The sequence below is a fragment of the Anarrhichthys ocellatus genome, unplaced genomic scaffold (genome assembly GCF_004355925.1).
Source record: "Anarrhichthys ocellatus isolate YVR2014 unplaced genomic scaffold, GSC_Weel_1.0 scaffold155, whole genome shotgun sequence".
In the NCBI taxonomy this organism is placed as follows: domain Eukaryota; kingdom Metazoa; phylum Chordata; class Actinopteri; order Perciformes; family Anarhichadidae; genus Anarrhichthys; species Anarrhichthys ocellatus.
Genome location: NW_022280185.1, coordinates 294,648 through 314,942, shown reverse-complemented (window position 1 = coordinate 314,942; position 20,295 = coordinate 294,648). Strand labels below are relative to the sequence as shown.

At 46.0% G+C, this 20,295-nt stretch overlaps 2 protein-coding genes across 2 annotated transcripts; one reads left to right on the top strand and one right to left on the bottom strand.

The window, feature by feature from the left end:
- Window positions 1-2,028: 2,028 nt before the first annotated feature.
- Window positions 2,029-8,503, top strand: chodl (chondrolectin). Its single transcript, XM_031877918.1, has 8 exons — window positions 2,029-2,284; window positions 5,086-5,261; window positions 5,326-5,513; window positions 5,631-5,788; window positions 6,175-6,225; window positions 6,308-6,391; window positions 6,463-6,559; window positions 7,484-8,503. The coding sequence occupies exons 1-8, from the start codon at window positions 2,206-2,208 to the stop codon at window positions 7,566-7,568; spliced, it is 918 nt and encodes a 305-aa protein (XP_031733778.1). The 5' UTR covers window positions 2,029-2,205; the 3' UTR covers window positions 7,569-8,503.
- Window positions 8,504-12,392: 3,889 nt separating this feature from the next.
- On the bottom strand, window positions 12,393-19,848 carry LOC116400202 (zinc finger protein 2-like). Its single transcript, XM_031877919.1, has 2 exons — window positions 19,485-19,848; window positions 12,393-14,018 (listed from the first exon to the last, which is right to left on the bottom strand). The coding sequence occupies exons 1-2, from the start codon at window positions 19,810-19,812 to the stop codon at window positions 12,628-12,630; spliced, it is 1,719 nt and encodes a 572-aa protein (XP_031733779.1). The 5' UTR covers window positions 19,813-19,848; the 3' UTR covers window positions 12,393-12,627.
- Between the last annotated feature and the right edge of the window lie 447 nt (window positions 19,849-20,295).

Genomic DNA, 20,295 nt, shown 5'->3' with positions numbered 1-20,295 from the left:
AACAACAATAATATAACATAACTTTATTCATACAGTCCTGTTCAATAACAACAATAATACAACATAACTGCATTCATACAGTCCTGTTCAACAACAACAATGATATAACATAACTTTATTCATACAGTCCTGTTAAACAGGATTAATAACATCGAGGTTAACCCCAGTGCAGAAACAGTTTGTGTGTGTGTGTGTGTGTGTGTATGTGTGTGTGTGGTAATCAGCAGTAAGTGGAGTGTGTTTCTGGACAGAGACGATCAGCTGCCTGCAGCCGATCAATACTGAGAATGGAGGGAGAGAGATCATTGTATTTGTGTGTGTGTGTGCCTCCTCAACGTCACTATGTAAAACAGTTTTTATACCAACGGTGGTGTTGTGTGTGTTGTGATGGCCCTGCCTCTAACAACAGTCGTGGCTGTCAGGTGAACTCTCAACTTCCTCCCAGACGTTTTAAAAAAGACAAAGTTTTGAGTTCAAGATGTGGTCAATACACATACTCACATGCACGCACACACACGCACACACACACGCACACACACACACACACACACACACACACACACACACACACAGGTTGAGTTTCAGTAAAATGATCTGACAACACACACTTTCCCGTCAGTCACAAAACACTACAAGTAAATGATACATCCTAAAAGATGACGTAATATATGTGAGTATATATGTTTGTTGTACGGATAAATAAAGAATGAATGAAGTTATGTTGCTGAGAGCAGCAGAGCTCTGACAGGCAGTGAGTTTAATGTTCAGGATCGAAAACCGGTCAATCAAGACTAGTGAGCGCCATTGAAAGCAGCTCAGGCTTTCATTGATTTCCATTCTCATCAGAGGAATAATAAAGTGCTTTTGTCACATCGCTGCACACGTTTTGCTCCCGGACACAAACGATTTCCAACATCCGTCACAGAGATTAATGAGCGAGCTTCTGAAATACCTCATGACCCTACTAGTATTACTACCATTGATTTAGTTATAGTGCTACTAGTATTACTACCATTGATTCAGTTCTAGTACTACTAGTATTACTACCATTGACTACTGGTATTACTACCATTGATTTAGTTATAGTGTTACTGGTAGTACTACCATTAATTTAGTTCTAGTACTACTAGTATTACTACCATTGACTACTGGTATTACTACCATTGATTTAGTTCTAGTGATACAGGTATCACTACCATTGATTTAGTTATAGTACTACTAGTATTACTACCATTGATTTAGTTATAGTACTACAGGTATTACTACCATTGATTAAGTTATAGTGCCACTGGCTTAGCACAAAGACTGGAAGCCGAGGGAGACTGTTAGCATAGCTTAGCACAAAGACTGGAAGCAGGGGGAAACTGTTAGCATAGCTTAGCACAAAGACTGGAAGCAGAGGGAAACTTTTAGCATAGCTTAGCACAAAGACTGGATGCAGAGGGAAACTGTTAGCATAGCTTAGCACAAAGACGAAGCAGAGGGAAACTGTTAGCCTAGCTTAGCACAAAGACTGGAGGCAGAGGGAAACTGTTAGCCTAGCTTAGCACAAAGACTGGATGCAGAGGGAGACTGCTAGCCTAGCTTAGCACAGAGACTGGATGCAGAGGTAGACTGTTAGCCTAGCTTAGCACAAAGACTGGATGCAGAGGGAGACTGTTTGCCTAGCTTAGCACAAAGACTGGATGCAGAGGGAGACTGTTAGCCTAGCTTAGCACAGACACTGCATCAGATGAGGATGAACATGATGAGAAGATGCTGCTCACCTTCAGATGGATCGATGACAGAAGAGATTTGAGTTTTGTCATAACTGATATCAGAGGAACGAGTGAGTGTTTCTTTTATTGATCAGCTGGAAACCAATCAGCTTCCTCTCTGTGTAAGTGAATTAAACTGAAGTGTACGTGGCCCCCCAGGGCTTAATGATATAGGAGGTAACATCTGGGGCTCTGTAGGCAGGATCGATCGGGGGGGAGGAGAGGAGGAGGAAGGAGACAGGGAGGAGAGAGAGAAGGGAAACAGAGAGAGAGGAGCAGCAGACAGTCTCTCCTCCTCACGCTTCACACCACAGAAGAAGAGAAACAAGAAAGGAAGTGAAGGGAAAATGGAAGTAAACAGATAAACTTGAGCTTTTATTTTGAAGTTTTTCTTTTATAAATCTTTACATCGATTGTTTTTTCTTTACGTTACGTTTTTAAAAACAAGATGAGAGTTTTGCTGTTGATCCTCGGGGTCGTCCTGGCGATGATGGTAACCCGGGGCAGCGGAGCACGGGTGGTGAGCGGTGAGTTACGAAAATAAAGTTTAATAAATAAGATGTCATTGATACTGAGTGTACTTATGACTTAGGATCAGTGAATAAACTGATCGAACAGCATGAAAGACGTTCCAAACATTTGGTTGATTATAAATAATTCATTGATTTGTATTGAAAATGTATTCAAATAACATTAAACATCACTTAATTAACGCCTTAAACGTGAAAAGTCAGGATGTTTTTATGCTATTTAGTAAATGTTAAGGACTTTTTACCCTTCAAAAAATAGATGAAAAATAATTGTGGTGAGACAAAATGAAGGCCGTTTTCAGTCACGTTGTTGTTATTTTGCAAATTTTAAGAAGATTTCAACCATTAAATACATTTGATTCCATTCATAAAAACCCATTAACATCCCTAACAAAATAAATACATTTTATTGAACCCAAATCTGGGTGAACCCATAAAACAGGGTTTCAGCTTCAGCTTCAACCACCACTTCAGGTGAGGTGGTGGTTGAAGCTGAAGTTCCAGCATCATGACCAGCACTGAATTAGAGGCACTGATGATGATGCATCAGTTCATTCAATGATCAATATATATATATGATGTTATCATTTATATTGAAATTATTTATTTATTTCATTAGAAATTGTTTTGATGCTAAAAAAGAGAGGGAGACAGAGAGGGAGAGAGAGACAGACAGAGAGAGACAGAGAGAGAGAGAGAGAGAGAGAGAGGCTGATAGTAGACTGATATATATGGAGCTCTTTAGTGGCTTTAACAGTAAAGTGATGATGCTGCAGAAGAGAATCCAGCTAATCACTTAAAGTAAAGTGTGTGAGGCTGTTTTAACCAGACTGTGTATTAATCACTAGAGACACACACACACACACACACACACTCAGGCAAACACACACGCATACACATACACACACACACACCCACACAGCTTTTCTCTCAGTGACTCTGCTGTACTGATATCAGCGTTTCTATGCAAAGTGATTGTCACTAATATGATAGAGTCATGAAGAGATCAAGGAAGAAATAGGCCTCCTAGTAAGGGATCAAGTACAAAGAAGGATCCTAGTAACGGATCAAGTACAAAGAAGCCTACTAGTAAGGGATCAAGCTCAAAGAAGCCTACTAGTAAGGGATTACGGTATGTACAAAGAAGCCTCCTAGTAAGGGATCAAGTACAAAGAAGCCTACTAGTAAGGGATCAAGCACAAACAAGCCTCCTAGTAAGGGATCAAGTACAAAGAAGCCTCCTAGTAAGGGATCAAGTACAAATAAGTCTACTAGTAAGGGATCAAGCACAAAGAAGCCTCCTAGTAAGAGATYAAGTACAAAGAAGCCTCCTAGTAAGGGATCAAGTACAAAGAAGCCTCCTAGTAAGGGATCAAGCACAAATAAGCCTCCTAGTAAGGGATCAAGTACAAAGAAGCCTACTAGTAAGGGATCAAGCACAAAGAAGCCTCCTAGTAAGGGATTAAGTACAAAGAAGCCTCCTAGTAAGGGATCAAGTACAAAGAAGCCTCCTAGTAAGGGATCAAGTACAAATAAGCCTACTAGTAAGGGATCAAGCACAAACAAGGCTACTAGTTAGGGATCAAGCACAAAGAAGCCTACTAGTAAGGGATCAAGCACAAACAAGGCTACTAGTAAGGGATCAAGTACAAAGAAGCCTCCTAGTAAGGGATCAAGCACAAACACGCCTACTAGTAAGGGATCAAGTATAAAGAAGCCTCCTAGTAAGGGATCAAGCACAAACAAGCCTCCTAGTTAGGGATCAAGCACAAACAAGCCTACTAGTAAGGGATCAAGCACAAACAAGCCTACTAGTAAGGGATTAAGCACAAAGAAGCCTACTAGTAAATTCGCCAAATTCTCAATTATCCATCAGTTATACGTCCAGGTCCGGATAGGACAGCGTCTGGGTCCGGATCCGGTCCGCCTATTTGTGACCCCTGGCCTATGCGTACAGCCAACACACAGAGAGCTCTCTTTTACAGCTGGTTCTTCTTTGTCAATTTGAATCATTACCCCATTACAACTTTTAGTTTTTCATCAGCTAACGCCAATCACCCTCTCTCCTCCGCCACAAGCATGGATTCTGTTGAGGGGACCCCAGACATTCAAACTCTATCACACAAGCGAGAATCACGCATACAGAATTAAAGACTGAGATATAAAATCTCCTACCTGATATGTTGTCCTCTAGTGCGATTGTCGGTTGGCTGAAGAAGTGGAAGATGTCCCGAGCCTCAACTCAAACACAGGTTGGGTGCCAATTATGTTGTGGCACAAACACCACCATCATGTAGTGGTAGAAACAGAAACACCACCATCATGTAGTGGCAGAAACACAAACACCACCATTATGTAGTGGTAGAAACAGAAACACCACCATCATGTAGTGGCAGAAACACAAACACCACCATCATGTAGTGGTAGAAATGAAGAGAAGAGATGCGGTTGGTGGAGTTGCAAACCAGCGGGGAAATGTCTTTATTGCACTCAATGGCAATTCATAACAAATCCGATGTGATAGTTCTTACGTCATACTTTTATAGTCTAAATTCAGCCCCTTTTGTCACTTTCCACCAATCAAAACCCATTGATTGAACCATAAACAAAGCACATCTGGTCTTCTCATTATGTCATGCTCTCTTGTCCTCGTCTGGGTCAACATAACATTTTGGCATAATGAGTTATATGAGGCTTTTCTTCAACAGTAGTTGGGATGGATCAAGAAGAAGCTTCCTAGTTGAGGTTTAAGGAGATGACACAGTAGGAGGGACTATGACTCTGTCCTTCCCCCTCAGGTCAGACGGTGTGTCTCAGAGGTCCAAAGCGTCCTTGCTATAAGATTGCTTACTTCCACGACGTGTCGAGCCGCATTGCGTTCAGAGAAGCTCGTCAGGCCTGTGAGATGGATGGAGGCTCTCTGCTCAGCATCGAGAGCCCGGTGGAACAGAACCACATCGAAAACCTGCTGCAGGTGAGACCCACAACTGGTCCTCTTCATCTCCTCCTCCTCTCATCTTTCTCTTTCTCGTCTCCAGGAGCTTCGTTCAGGAGCAGTGGGCGGTGCAGGAGGAGGTGCAGGAGGAGGAGGTATAGCGGACGGGGACTTCTGGATCGGTCTGACTCGGGTGGACGGAGTCGACCAGACTCATCCTGAACTCAGCAACACCTTCACTTCCTGTCCACAGCTCTACCACTGGACCGATGGGAGTCTGGCCTCCTTCAGGTGAGTAAAGGTGATGCTGATGTTGAAGCCTCCAAGCTAGGGATCAAGTACAAAGAAGGGGGTGAGGTTTAGCAAACAGCCAATTTACTAGTGATGATGATGATGATGATGATGTAGGAACTGGTATTTTGACGAGCCGTCCTGTGGAGGAGAGGCCTGCGTCGTGATGTACCATCAACCAACTGCTCTACCTGGTCTGGGCGGCGCTTATCTCTACCAATGGAACGACGACCGCTGCAACATGAAACACAACTTCATATGCAAATACCAACCAGGTACCATCAGCCAATCAGCTTCACTCTCTGTTAGACAAACCAGGTACCATCAGCCAATCAGAATGTAATTACATGTGTTTATTATATTAAATTAATATATTTATAAAATCACTGTTTCATATAGAGACCATATATCTCTATATGAAGCAGTGATTTTATAAATATATTCATTATCTTTAGCCATATTGAGAAAGCCTTTCAATCTTTTTGTTTGCAGATTCTTTCTCTCAGAATTTCTCGTTTTTCTTTTTCTTTTTTTAATTTGTTCTTAATTTCATTATTTCATTCACTTGTTCACTTCTTTTGTTTGATCTAATTATATATTTTTCAACTGAATTCATTTTGTTTGTTCATTCATCCTTTCTGCCTTTATTTTGTTCTTTCAGAGACTCATCTTGTGAAGGAAAAAGGTGCCACACCTGCAGGGCGGAGCACAGGTGAGCAGGAAAGTCCTTATAGGGTCATGTCTTCATATATGTATGTATATATATATATATTTATACATGTGTGTGTCCTCAGACGCCACTGCAGGTGGAGGTGTGGTCAAACAACCTGCAGGCAGTGAGGAGGTCCCCCCTCAGGTGACCATGGCTGGAACTTCAGGTACGAGTCCCTTTGACCTCTGACCCCTCTGACCTCTGAACACGTGTAATGTTTTGTCTGTCTGTCTCCAGGCATGTTACTGGTGTACGTGATCATACCCACAATCCCCCTGCTGCTGCTCATCCTGGTGGCTTCTGGGACATGTTGTTTTCAGATGCTCAGTAGAAGGTAAGACTAAAGAAACTACAAATCCCAGCACCCTCTTCTCCTACTCCCGTTGATAAGTAAAGAGGTGAAGTCCGTCCCCTCCGCTGTGAACCATGGCAGCTTATTTCAGGAGTGACAAATGTTTTTGTGATTCTGTTTAGTTTCTGCCATTAATGATACATTTAGAAAGTCAAGAGTAGCAGTTTGTTGTGGTTTCATTTAGTTTCATTGAATAACATCTATCTCACCACATCTACGTCACCAACACAAGGTAGCAAGGTAGCTCAGCTCCGTTTAACTCGGCTCAGTTTAACTCGGCTACGTTTAACTCGGCTACGTTTAACTAGGATAAGTTTAACTTGGCTACAAAGCTAACAAAGACTGTTTTATTTTGTTTCTGCTGAGTTTGAATGACGTTTGTTTGTTAAATTCTCTTTAGGGACAAACATACTGTTTGAGAAACATTTTTCTCTCCACGTTGACTTCCACAGATTTTTAACGATATCAGGTCTCATGGGAGGAGTAGTGGCTTCACCTCTCTTTTACTGCTGATGATGCAGTGTGTGTGTGTGTGTGTGTGTGTGTGTGTGTGATGCTTACTCAGTGATTATGACAGATCAAACACTGACATCTTGTTAATAAGAGCTGATTTACGGAAGCACCTGGCTCACTGCTCTGTCTGCCCTGTCCGTGTGTGTGTGTGTGTGTGTGTGTGCGGGTGTGAGTTGTGTGTGAGAGAGAAACAGTCTGCTCTCTATATTCAGTGAACCTGCTGTGTGTTTCAAAGTACTAATACCACACAGTAAAATACTCTTACTGTAAAAGTACTAATGCAACAATGTAAGGTAACTAAACCTGTCAGAAACATGTGGTAGAGTAGAAGGACGAGTACTTGAAACTTGTACCTAATTACAGTACTTGAGTAAAAGTACTCTCTCCTCGCAGTACTCCTCGCACCAAGACTGCCGTCGTGTCTCAGTCAAACCTTTGGATCTCCAAGACGCCCAAACCAGACCGGATGGAGGTCTGACATCTGTGATGTCACAGTGATGTCACAGTGTTGTCAGCAGAAGGATGACATCACATCACGCCTCCGCCAATCATCTTCATCGAGCGGTGACGGACAGTGTTTATACTCGTTCACTGTACTGCAGAATAAACACATTACTGCACATTACTTTCATGTAGATAAGTGTACTTTACTGCCCTCTCTTCCTTCCTTATGTCCTTCTCTCCTCCCCCCTTGATGTTGAACGTTTGCACTTAATGAAGTGGCAGTGATCAGCAGCCAAGAAGAAATGAAGCACCCCTCAAGGCGGGTGGAGTCACTGCAGGGATGCGTTTGATTTCAGAGCAGAGGGGGGTAGGATTCATATTTCTGCAAATTAAAAAGGGAAGGACAGAGAGATACATCGGCCATCTTTATATACAGATAAACGTGTGTATATATAAGATATCATTTGGGAGGAACATCATTTTATTCTTCATCTAATAAGAAACTTGGTCGCCTCCCTTCGGACGAACAGAGAAAATAGTTTATTGTGTAATCAGTATATAAACATGTGATAACTGGTTTAAAACCCACAATAAGAGAGTTGTGAGCTAATTAAATGTTCATAATCAGGTTTTATAGTTTTGTGATACTGCTCGACAGTTTTGGTGTTCAAACCCTTTCATTGCCTACGCTAAGTTTCCAAGAAGCTGAGCGTGTGGTGACCTTTGTCCACGCAATATACTTCTCTATTGTACGAGAGACTTCGGCAGGTGTACGATTAGCTCCTTCTGACCTCCTCTTGGCCTGTCTAACCGATGTTTAACCGTGTAACCTCGATGTAAAGGGGAAGTTTCCTCAGCCCCGCTGTGTGCTTAAATATTCAACTCATCTTGTAATGAGTTGTTCTTTCTCATGCAGATAATCTTTACGCTAATTGAACCTTCTCTGTGAAGAGAATAAAATCCACAAAGACAAGTTCTGTTTCATAGTATTCTTTGTTTCAGCACCTTTAAAAGACTCACGGTTTAGCGGGTATAATAATTTCCGACATACTATAATATAACTATTTTAATTACTTTTACGACATACTAAAAAGTTATTTATAAAGTAATAGTATAGCATATATAGCAAAAGTTAGTTTAGTAAGTCTTAAAAAGTTTGTTTGTTTTGGTATTAGAGAATTATTAACCATAGTCCACACTCCAGATCAGTGGGTGACGGTAATACACCCAAAAGCTGTTTGCCAACCGCCATGAAAAGCAAAAGAAGAAGAAGAAGAAGAAGAAGAAGAAGAAGCAGCAGCAGCAGAAGCAGCAGCAACAGCCATGTGCGGCAGCTGAAGGAAATCTTTACTGCGGACAAGGACTGTAGGAGATCAGAGTGCGGAAGAAGAAAAGTGTGTTGGAAAATGGTTGATTACGAGAAGAGAGCAGAAATTTTGCGGTTGAGCAACAACTGTACCATGAATGCAGATATCATGGGTGATATTTGAGATGGCGAGAGTGATAATATGCCATGGCAAGAAGCTACCAGAAAGAGGAGAAACAGTGAAGGCTACTAGATCAAGTGTGAGGAAGGAGGATGAACCAAATGAATGGAAAGTTGTGGTTGCGTTTAAGAAGGAAGGGTCCCATTATCATCCGTTAAAACTGACAAAGGCAATAGAGAAGGAAATGGGAAAGATTAAGTTTGCCAAGTTTTTAAACAGGTGACTTTTGATCTTTGCTACAGATCAGAGGCAACGAGAGAAGAACCTCAGAGCTGTCATGTTCCAGGGAGGCTTCAAAGCTGAGAGGTGTTATACAGGATGTGCCAGTGTCCATAGATGAGATAATCCAGGAAGTGAAAGGAGGAAAGGTAGTGAAAGCTTCCAGACTTCAAATAACTGGAAATGGAATGAAAACTGATAGCCTATCAGTGCTGCATGAGTTTGAAAAGGTCTTGTCTAAGAAAATAAGAACAGGATATATGAGCTATGATGTAAAAGAGTTTATTCCAGCTCCTTTAAGATGCTTCAAGTGTCAAAGAATGGGACACACTGCAGGGCAATGTGAGGGGAAGCAGAGATGTGACAGAATTAAGAGATACTGGGAAGTTAAGGCTGATCTGATTCATGAGATATTGATCACAAAAACCGGAATACAAAACATGCAGTGAGCAGGAAACACCAGAAACTAGTTTCCCTCAGTAAAGCCAGGAACAGCAACCGCGTCAAGCTGAGGACCAACAGAATCCAACTCAAACCTGACACCAACGAACAATAACTCCTCCACAGAGGAAACAAACTGATCCGTACAGAGTTTAACAAACCCACTAACAGTAAGAGCAGCCCTTACACAGCTAACATCACTGCTGCCCCGTCCCTCTGACTGCCTAACCAGAGACTAACTAAGCTCCCCCTAGTCTTCAGGTGCTACTTGTGGTGGGTACTTACGCACTAAAACCTGCAGGCCCGGTAAAGCAACCAGGAACTGGCCACCCACCTGCAGCCTCGGACGTGCCCCCGAGACAACTGCTCTAACCACTTTCACACCACACTACAGAAATTACGTTTATTTAATGAACCAGTAACTAAACTAAACCAACCAACCAACCAACAGCCAGGTCCTCCAAACAGCAGGCAGGGAGGAGAGGAGCAACCGATCCTTGTTGAGCTGTGGATTTATATATCAATCACCCCATCAGTTCAGGTGGGCTCATTAGCTGCTGATCAACATCCTGAAAGACACACACCCTAGTGGGAGGGAGGGGTGGACACACACCCTAGTGCAGAGGTAGCCAACACGGTCCCGCGGGCACCTGGTCGCCAGCGGGGACCATGCGAGTCACCCGCAAGGCATGTTCTAAAAATAGCACTAGGTCCCCATGGAGCTCGGTCTAAAAAACGCTTGCATTCATGTAGATTTTAAAAGGAAGAGGCCGCCGCACCGCACTAGGTTTTCAGGTTTCGAATGGCCGCCATCGCCATCGCACACCGTCGTCAGGTCCGTCAGTCCTCAGAACAGGCCGCGGGGCAACAACTCGTGGGTGGCGGGGGTAGAGGCGAGGCAACGCAGTACGATCGAAAAGGCCCAGACTAGAGGTTTGAACGCGGGCGACCAAAGACGCTCGCGTGCCTCGGAGGGTTGGATCCCCCCCTCGGCTATAGACAAGACGTTTTACTAGTTTCTTCGTGGAGAAAAAGGTACCCAAAAAGAAGCTGGTGTCGGTAACTACAGACTACAGGCCGGCATGCAGGCTTCATTGCGCAATGCAAAGTTGACCCAGATTTCCCAAAATGTGGTGATTAGTACTAATGTAATAGGATTCATTTAAACATGTGAAAGAGTTGATGTTTTTATTCTACATAACTGATAATTTGTATAAACATGGGACAGAGTTCATAATTTGTTCAAAAATGTTACGAAGGTAGTGGTTAGTACAAACGAGTCATGATGTGAAGATATGACAGTTAATGATTTCCTAATTGTTTTTAGAAATGATCATTTTTACAAAAATATAACAGGTGTGATTTTGAACAAAATACACAATCATTGTGAATAATTATTGTGAGGAATAATTAACATTGACATGTGATCAGTCTCTTCACATAAATTATTATTAAAAGGTGATCGTGCAACTTTGTTATTCATGAAGTTTGTATCAAACAAGTAGCCCTTCGTACTGCTCAGTACCCTTGAAGTAGCTCTCAGTTTCAAAAAGGTTGGTGACCCCTGGGAGGGAGGGGTGGTCACAGACCCTAGTGGGAGGGAGGGGTGGTCACAGACCTTAGTGGGAGGGAGGGGTGGTCACACACCCCTAGTGGGAGGGAGGGGTGGACACACACTAGGGGTGGGAATCACCAGAGATCCCGCGATATGATATTATCATGATACTTGGGTCACGATACGATATTATCACGATACTGCGATTTATTATTTTTTTCAACTTCAAATTATGTCCCCAAAGGAAAACTGTGTTTTATCTAATAAGATACAGTTTTCAGTCTGTTCATCTCACTTCAATCATTTTTATTGCAGCAGAATATGATTGTCAAGCAGACAGACTGACCAACAATGTCCTAAATGTTGCATGAACCTGACAAACTGAACTGTTTGTATTACTACATAGTCCAACTTAACTAAATGCAAACGTGTGGACTCAGTATATGAACTATAACTTATATAAGTAGGATATAAGAGTTATATAACTCAGTATAACTTGCGATGCGTGGACGTCGAGGCAGAGAGCCAGTTATGCGCTGCACTCTCCCCATGAGCCTGGCTACTGTTGGCAGATTTAACCCCGTTGTGAGGCCAGATGTCTCCCTTTGTTTTGACCAACTTCCTCCCAATCACGCTGACCCAGGACCTTTCCTGACCTCACCAGAAAACAACTCAGCACCATCTAGTGGACTGAAAAAGCAATTGATTTGATTTTTTTAATTTATTTTTAATTTTTAATAGTTTATGTACATAAAAGAGCGATACTTGGCGTCCATGTATCGATACAATATCGCCACACAAAATATCGCGATACTATGCTGTATCGATTTTTTCCCCCACCACTAACACACACCCCCCTAGTGGGAGGGAGGGGTGGTCACAGACCCCTAGTGGGAGGGAGGGGTGGTCACGGTTCTTTAGTTCAGTAGACGTTCTAACGAAACACTGCGAAAAGAAGAAATCAGCTGGAAGCTGAGATTGAATCGGGAACATGTCGTAAAAGTCAATGAAACTGTTTGAAACATTGTTTCCTACACTAAGGGAGCTAGGAAAGGAAGGTCCAGAGTTCCATTGTGAGGAAGAAGATGAGAAGGAGAGAAGGAGGTGGAGAGGAGGAGGTAGAGAAGGAGGTGGAGGAGAGGAGGAGGAGGTGGAGAAGAGGAAGGAGGTGGAGGAGCTTTACAGTTGAGCAGATTTCAGGCTGAACAAAAGAACAGAAACAATAATGATGAATTGATTATTGATCTCTGATCAATCACATCTTTATTAAAGAGACAGAACAGAATTGATCCTTCAGACAAACAGAAAGCGTCTCTGGTCCCTCGGGAGGTTCTACTGAGGTTCTCCTGAGGTTCTAGCAGCGTTCTGTCAGAAGAACCTCGTGTAAGGGTCTAAGATTTGGAGGACTGAGCGTGCTCAGTGACGACCTCCATGTCGTCGACGGCCACCACCGTCTCTTCCTGTTTGTAAGTCAGAGCGGGCGTCATGTCGTCGTCAAACAGGATGGGCGGGGCCTCCTCCACAGGCTCCGCCCCCACACCGTGCATGCGTTTCCTGTGCTGCTGCAAGTTCCCTCTGCGGTTGAAGCGCGCAGCGCAGAGGTCACAGGCGAACGGACGCTCTCCGGTGTGGACGACCACGTGTCTGGCGAGCTGCGAGCGGCACTTCTTGTCTTTGCCACAGATGTGACAGACAAAGCTCTGCGGCAGCTTCGCCCCGTCGGCGTGGACGACCTCACGGTGCCTCTTCAGGTGTCCGAGGCGCCGGAAGCTGCGGCTGCAGAAGTCGCAGCCGTACGGTCGGTTATCGCTGTGGATCAGCGAGTGACTCGCCAGCAGCGACTTGAATTTGAAAACCTTGCCGCAGATCGGACACGGGAACGCTTTGACCGGCGCCGTGCTCCTCCGGCGGCCCGCGGCGTGCGACCCCTCATTAACTTTCACCCTCAGGTGGATGCGCAGGTGGTGCTGCTTAAGGCAGGTGGCACGCTGGAAGCCGCGCAGACAGACGCCGCAGCGGTAAGGCTTGTCGCCCGAGTGGATGCGAGAGTGAGCGGCGAGCAGCGCCTCGGTCTTCAGCCGCTTACCGCAGATGCCGCAGGCGAACTGCGACTCAGGCGGCGGGTTCTCGTAGCCGTCGGCCTGGTTGGCGTGAACCAGGACCTTGTGGCGCTTCAGCTGGTACTGACGGCCAAACTTGCGTCCGCAGACGTCGCAGAGGTGCGGCCGTTCGCCGGTGTGAGTCTGGAAGTGGACCGCCAGCTGCGACCGGCACTTGAACTCTTTGCCGCAGAGGTCGCAGAGCAGCAAGTTCGGCGTCTGCGGCTCGGTGGCGCCACGGACGTGAGCGATCTTCTTGTGGTGCTCGAGGTCGTTGGTCCTCATGTAGGCTTTGGGGCAGAGATCACAGCGGTGAGGTTTGATCCCCGAGTGGATGACCTCGTGGGTCTTCAGCCTGGACCTGCAGCTGAAGGTCTTACCGCACGCCGCACACAGCCAGGCCTGGACCGCGCGCTGCTTCTCCAGCTTGGCGACACCGTTCGGGTGCAGACGGCTCAGGTGGTGCTGCAGGTTGTCTCTGCGGTTGAAGCGGAGTTCACAAAGATGGCAGCCGAACGGCTTCTTCCCCGTGTGGATGAAGGAGTGTCGGGCCAGACTAGACTTGTTCTTCATCACTTTACCACACACGTCACATACGGTGCTGTCGGGCTCCAGCTTTACCACACCCACAGGTGCATGATGTGAGTCTGAGTCCAGCTGGACCTCCTGGTCCAGGTTCACAGCTGGGGGGGGGGGGGGGGAGCAGAGAGTAGGGAGTTAATACATCATAATAAACTTTATTATGACACTGATGAGTCAAATGTAATAATCCTTAAAATCCTTAAAATCCACTTAATATTAACATGAATAAATAAATAAAGTAAATTAAAGTAAATAAATGACAAAATAAAATACAAGAAACTTAATTGTTATTGATAAAAGAATATATAAAGATGTAAAATATATAAAAGATATATATTTTACATATAGGCGTTGATACTCAAATAAAACAAGAAACTTGCATATGAAAAATAAAGATATTGATAAAATGGATATAAAATAAATATTTTTCCTTCTGCTTAATAAATCATTTCAATGAAATCTGATCAATAATTTAATTTTTTTTAAATATATGTATATAATATATATTAAAAATTAAAAAATGAGAACTAGGAAAATACTGTAAATGAAACGAAAGTTACGAATGTAACTACGGTTCTATGAATCCTGGATGACCGCCAGAAGCAGTGCTTAACACTGGATATCTTCCGTCTCGCGCATGCGCAGGTCGAATATTATCAACAAAGTCACTTGTGACCTCGGATGACCCCCGTCGTCTATAAGTTCCAGTGTCATCCTGAGTTCAGTCCTTTTTCATCTTCTCGCTACGCAGGTTAGCTACCATGGTAGCATAAACAAAGATGTGTCTACGATCAAGACATATAAGAGCTTGTCGCTGTAGCCTTGTGACCACCAGTCGGAGTTGCAGATTTCTTGCCCTCCAAAGGCTGCGACAAGCTGTCCCTCTTCGGAGGGAGCGGTGTGTTTCGCCGTTCAGACCATCGAGCCCCGACTGGTGGATGCCCCTATCATCGGTCGTCACCAGTCTGATAAAGGCCACCTAAGTCGTGAAGACAGCAATCGGTGATCGGCTCGCCTTGTATGTATAGGCAATGGCCTCCACTATCCAGTGGGATAGGCGCTGTTTTTTAGAAGGAGCACAGCCCTTCTTAGGCTCACCATAACTGACAAAGAGCTGCTCCGACTGCCGTATGCAGGCGGTGGCTTCCACATAAGCTCTGAGGGCCCGCAGTGGGCACAGCAGCCTTGACCTCTCCTCTCCCGATGGGGGTGTCAACTTTGCCAGCTGGATAGGCTGGTTGATATGTGAACGTGTCAACACCCTTGGGAGAAATGCTACATTTAGGCCACAAAGTGACACCCAAGCCATCCGAGTTCCACCTCAGACATGATTCTTTCACCAACAGGGCATGCAGCTCGCCCCCACGTTGAGCTGAATTGACGGCAAGGAGAAAAAACGTTTTGGCCGATAGCCATCTCGGCTCCGCCTGTGCCAGGGGTTCAAAAGGAGACAAGCATAAGGTGTCCGGTACCAAGGGTAGGTCCCATGCAGGGGCCTTCGGGGCGCTCGGGGGACGCAATCGCATAGCCCCTTTTTTTGGGATGAGGGACACCAGTCTGTGGCTCTCTCCTGTGTCATTATCGACCTTAGTATGCTGCCCCGAAATAGCGGCCACGTATACTCCAAGGGTAGAGGGAGACCGGCCCTTATCTAGGAGGGACTGTAGAAACTCAGTACAGCAGGCACGGGGCATTGTACTGGGACCTTGTTCTGAGCCGCACACCAGTCAGAGAACAGCTTCCACCTGTTTTTGTACTGCAGGCAGGTAGACCGCGTGCTGGCATTCAGAATAGTCAGTCTGACTGGTTCTATGCAGCCACTCAGCATCCGGTCGGGCCCTCCCGTGGCCAGATCCATAGTTGAAGGCGGCAGGGATTGGGATGCCAAATTGCGACAGGAGATCCCTCCTGTCGGGGAAGAACTCTGACAAGCGTTAGCAAGATCAGAGGGAATGGTGGAAAGGCATAAAGAAGATCCTCTGGCCACATATGAGCCAGGGCATCTTGACCCAGAGGACTGGTCCTCTCCGTCAGGGAGACCCAGTGGGGGCAGTGGGTCGACAACACGTCTGGATGCAGCCGCCACTCTCCCGGTGGAGGATTGTGACGGAACAGGAAAACCACAACCTGGTTCCGTTCTCCTGGTGGGTACATTGCCCGCAGGCTGGTCAGGCGAGGGGCCGCCCAAGTCAGAAGGGCACAGTGATCCCCGTAGCAACTTCTGCAGATCTGGTGCCCCATTGATGGTTTATGTGAAAACACAGCAGAGGTGTTGTCCAACTGGACAAGCACATACTTTCCCTTCAAACATGGCAGGAAGTGCTTGAGTGCTAGCTCTAGAACCTTGACCTGCCCCTGCAGTCTTTGAGCAGACAACTGCCCCCAAGCAGTCCTGTTCTGTCACACTGCACCCCGCCTTGAGAGGCAGGTATCTGTTGTGACAATCTACCGGCAGAATGTAACCAAGCCCATGGGGACACTGTTTGCCAGATATGCACTCTCCCTCCATGGGGATAGAGTGAGTAGGCACTGTTTTGAAAATATTATTGCCCTGTATCTGTGCCACTTGGCATCCAAGTGAAGGCTGTGCAGCCATCTGCAAGCCCAGGGAACAACAGTTGAGGCAGCTGTCAGTTTACCCAATAGTCGGAGAAAAGGATGTAGGGCAACCGTCTGCCCCCTTGGAAGGGGGAGAGGTTGTGGGGGTTGTTGTCCACATGCTGGGGCGACAGACAGGCCCTCATAGGGCCAAACTAATGAAAGTTATGCTCTGAGAAGGGCTCAGGTAGCTCCTCTCCATGTTTACCTTGAGGCCCCACCGGGCCACGTGAGAGAAGGCGAGCAGTGTCCTGTGGCACCTGAAGCTGGGATGGCGCCCAGGTCAGCCATTCGTCTAAGTACGGCAGTATGTTCACGCCCTGTGATTGCAGGGGGAAAGGACAGCAGTAACACACCCTGTGAACACCCATGGGGAGATGGGAGAGTCCGAATGGAAGCACCCTGGACTGAAAGTGGCGGCCTTAAAAGGCGAAACGAAGAAACTGCCTGTGGTGATGCACCATGGGAACAGGCGTTGATAGACGTGAACCACTCTCCCTTGGAAATCTGCTGCTGGGAGAAAAAACCGACAGCCGGCCCGGAGACATCTCCTGGCCCCCCTGCCTCTGGAGGCTTTGGGGGGGGGGGGGGGGGGGGGGACTGTTAGTCCCCAAGTTCGGAGGTTGTCTGGGGGGACGTAGGTAGGGTTGTATGGGTAGCAGTCCGGCCTCTCAGCGGGACACTGAGGCCTGTGGCGGCTACTAGGGTAAGCTGGAGGCTGAAAAAATGGCCTTGGGGGGCCAAAGTGGGACCCCTAGGTCTGCGGGGTGCAGGCATGTCCCTGCAAGGACCAGAGAACTGCTGCCTGGTCTGGCTAGCTTCAACAGTTCGCTGAAGCGCCTGTATAGCAGCTGACTCGAACAGCTCACCAGGTTCCACTGGGACAGTACGGAGGGTCCTCTTACATGTCTCAGACAGGGGTGACTGCGCCAGCCAAACCTGGCGGCGAGTCTGGACCAGGGTGGACATCATACGTCCAAGTTCCCTCGACATGAGCGCAAACACCTGCAATGAAGCATCACTGAGGCTGGAGGCGGAAGCGTCGAAAGTAGCCTGCTGTAGAGAAGCTGCGAGGGCAAGCATGAGGTGGGAGAGGGAGTTGTTGATACAGTCCACAGCGCTGCTGTGTCAGAAGCCCTGGATAGCAGGTCATCTTTGACCCGATGTTGGGGTTGAAGGCACCTGGCATCGGGCCTCAGAGTCTCCTCAGGGGAAACTATGATGGACGTAATAGTCAGCTAAATGGCTGGCATACGTGCAAGACCAAATTTTACCACCTCCTGCATGGTCGTCAGGGTTCGGCCATCTGATGTAAGGCGGGAGAGAGCCCTGGTGTGGCCCTCCCTGAGGTGGCCCTCCCTCAGATGCTTGAGGCAAGAGGTCAGGGCCGTCCTCAGGCTGAAGAGGAGCTATACAGGTCCTACAGCCGGGAGAGTTTAACATGGCCGCGATTCTGGAGGAACCCTTGTCCCACTAGTTGATGCGGAATTCCAAATCAGTCTAAGCGGGAGCGCTCTGCTGAATGTTGAGAGAACAGGCAGGGGGCAGTCAGAGGAGAGTGATCTTTTCGGACACACTTCACTAGGACAGTCGCTGCGGATATTGGTGTCCCACCAGTTAGCTTGAGCGAGAGCACTCTGCCACTGTGGAAACAGACCCAAAAACAGTCCTTACAGTGAGAGGGGAGCAAGGACACTCTCTTCACTAGGATATTTGCTGCAGATATTGGTGACCCACCAGTTAGCCTGAGCGAAGACACTCAGCTAACTGTGATAGCCGTAATGTTACAAAATCAATGGACACAATCCCAGTATTAACTTAGTCTAGTTAGTGTCCCACCAGGTTAGCCTGAGTGAAGACACCGCCAGCTGCGTCAGCCGTAATGCGTAAAAAGCATCAATGGACACAACATCAATGTTGATTTAGTATAACTAGCATTCACCGAGTTAGCTTGAGCGAGGACACTCTGCTAACTGTGATAGTTGTAATGCTACAAAGTCGATGGACACAGCCCCAGTATCAGCTTTGTCTAGCTAGCTTCCCACTGAGTTAGCCTGAGCGGGGACGCTCTGTTAACTGTGACAGCCGTAAGGTTATAAAGTCGATGGACACAGTCCCAGTATCAGCTTTGTCTAGCTAGCATCTCACCAAGTTATAGCCTGAGTGAGGACACTGCTAACTGTGAAATATGTCAGATGTAAAAAAGAAATCTCAATGGACACAATGCCAATGTCGATCTAGTCGAGCTAGTCTCTCACCAAGATCGCCTGAGCGGGAACACTCTGCTAACTGTGATAGTCGTAATGTTACAACATCAGTGGACATAATGCTAATGTCGAACTAGCATCTCATCAAGTTTGCCTGAGCGGGAACACTCTGCTAACTGTGATAGCCATAATGTTACAAGCTCTGCCAACCGTGGAAAACGAACAACGGTTATAGAAAACAATGTTAATCGATCTCACCGATTGCTGTCTTCACGACTTAGGTGGCCCTTATCAGACTGGCGACGACCGATGATAGCGGCATCCACCAGTCAGGGGCTCGATGGTCCGAACGGCGAAACACCGCTCCCTCCGAAGAGGGACAGCTTGTCACAGCCTTTGGAGGGCGAGAAATCCGCAACTCCGACTGGTGGTCACAAGGCTACAGCGACAAGCTCTAATATGTCTTGATCGTAGACACATCTTTGTTTATGCTACCATGGTAGCTAACCTGCGTAGCGAGAAGATGAACAAGGACTGAACTCAGGATGACACCGGAACTTATAGACGACGGGGGTCATCTGAGGTCACAAGTGAATTTGTTGATATAAATATTCGACCTGCGCATGCGCGAGACGGAAGATATCCAGTGTTAAGCACTGCCTCTGGCGGTCAGTAAGGATGAAATAGAACTGAATTTAAATTTTTTATTTCTACTAAAAGTCTGATATTTGATCATGAATGAAGAGAGACTTCTCCACTCACCTCCTTCAGGTGGAGTCCAGGTGGGATCACCTGTGTCCTCCTCCACCTCTTCCTCCACCTCTTCCTCCACCTCTTCCTCCTCCACTTCCTCCTCCTCCTCCTCCTCCTCCTCCTCCTGTTGGATGTCAGTAGCAGGCGACACACGACGGTAGCGGCGTTGAGAAGAACCTTGTTTGACGGCTTTAGACCTCTGAAGTCTCCTGTGGGACCTGGACCTGGACTGTGTGGGTTTGATGGGTCTGGTTCTGGTCCGGTTGGTGGTGCAGTGCTGCAGCAGAGCGCCACCGTCTGGTCCATCAGGTCTGACTGCAAAACACTGCAGCAGCATCGCAGACGAACCTGCAGAGTTTTAACATCGGGAGGATTAAACCCTCACATTTTCAAGTTTAGAATAAAGTACTCAAGTCTAGAATAAAGTCTAGAATAAAGTCTAGAATAAAGTATTTAAGTTTAGAATAAAGTCTAGAATAAAGTATTTAAGTCTTGAATAACGTGTAGAATAAAGTATTTAAGTTTAGAATAAAGTATTTAGGTCTAGAATAAAGTCTAGAATAAAGTATTCCAGTCTAGAATAAAGTATTGAAGTCTAGAATAAAGTCTAGAATAAAGTATTTAAGTTTAGAATAAAGTCTAGAATAAAGTATTCAAGTTTAGAATAAAGTCTAGAATAAAGTATTTAAGCCTTGAAGAACATGTAGAATAAAGTATTTAGGTCTAGAATAAAGTCTAGAATAAAGTATTTAAGTCTAGAATAAAGTATTTAGGTCTAGAATAAAGTCTAGAATAAAGTATTCAAGTCTAGAATAAAGTC

What these genes read in the sequence shown, in the direction of transcription:
- chodl (XM_031877918.1), top strand. Translation starts at nt 2,206, where the DNA reads ATGAGAGTTTTGCTGTTGATCCTCGGGGTCGTCCTGGCGATGATGGTA. An exon ending in GGGAGTCTGGCCTCCTTCAG is followed by an intron (nt 5,514 to 5,630) that starts GTGAGTAAAGGT and finishes ATGATGATGTAG; the next exon opens with GAACTGGTATTTTGACGAGC. An exon ending in CATATGCAAATACCAACCAG is followed by an intron (nt 5,789 to 6,174) that starts GTACCATCAGCC and finishes TTGTTCTTTCAG; the next exon opens with AGACTCATCTTGTGAAGGAA.
- LOC116400202 (XM_031877919.1), bottom strand. Translation starts at nt 19,812, where the DNA reads ATGCTGCTGCAGTGTTTTGCAGTCAGACCTGATGGACCAGACGGTGGC. An exon ending in CTGGACTCCACCTGAAGGAG is followed by an intron (nt 14,019 to 19,484) that starts GTGAGTGGAGAA and finishes CCCCCCCCCCAG; the next exon opens with CTGTGAACCTGGACCAGGAG.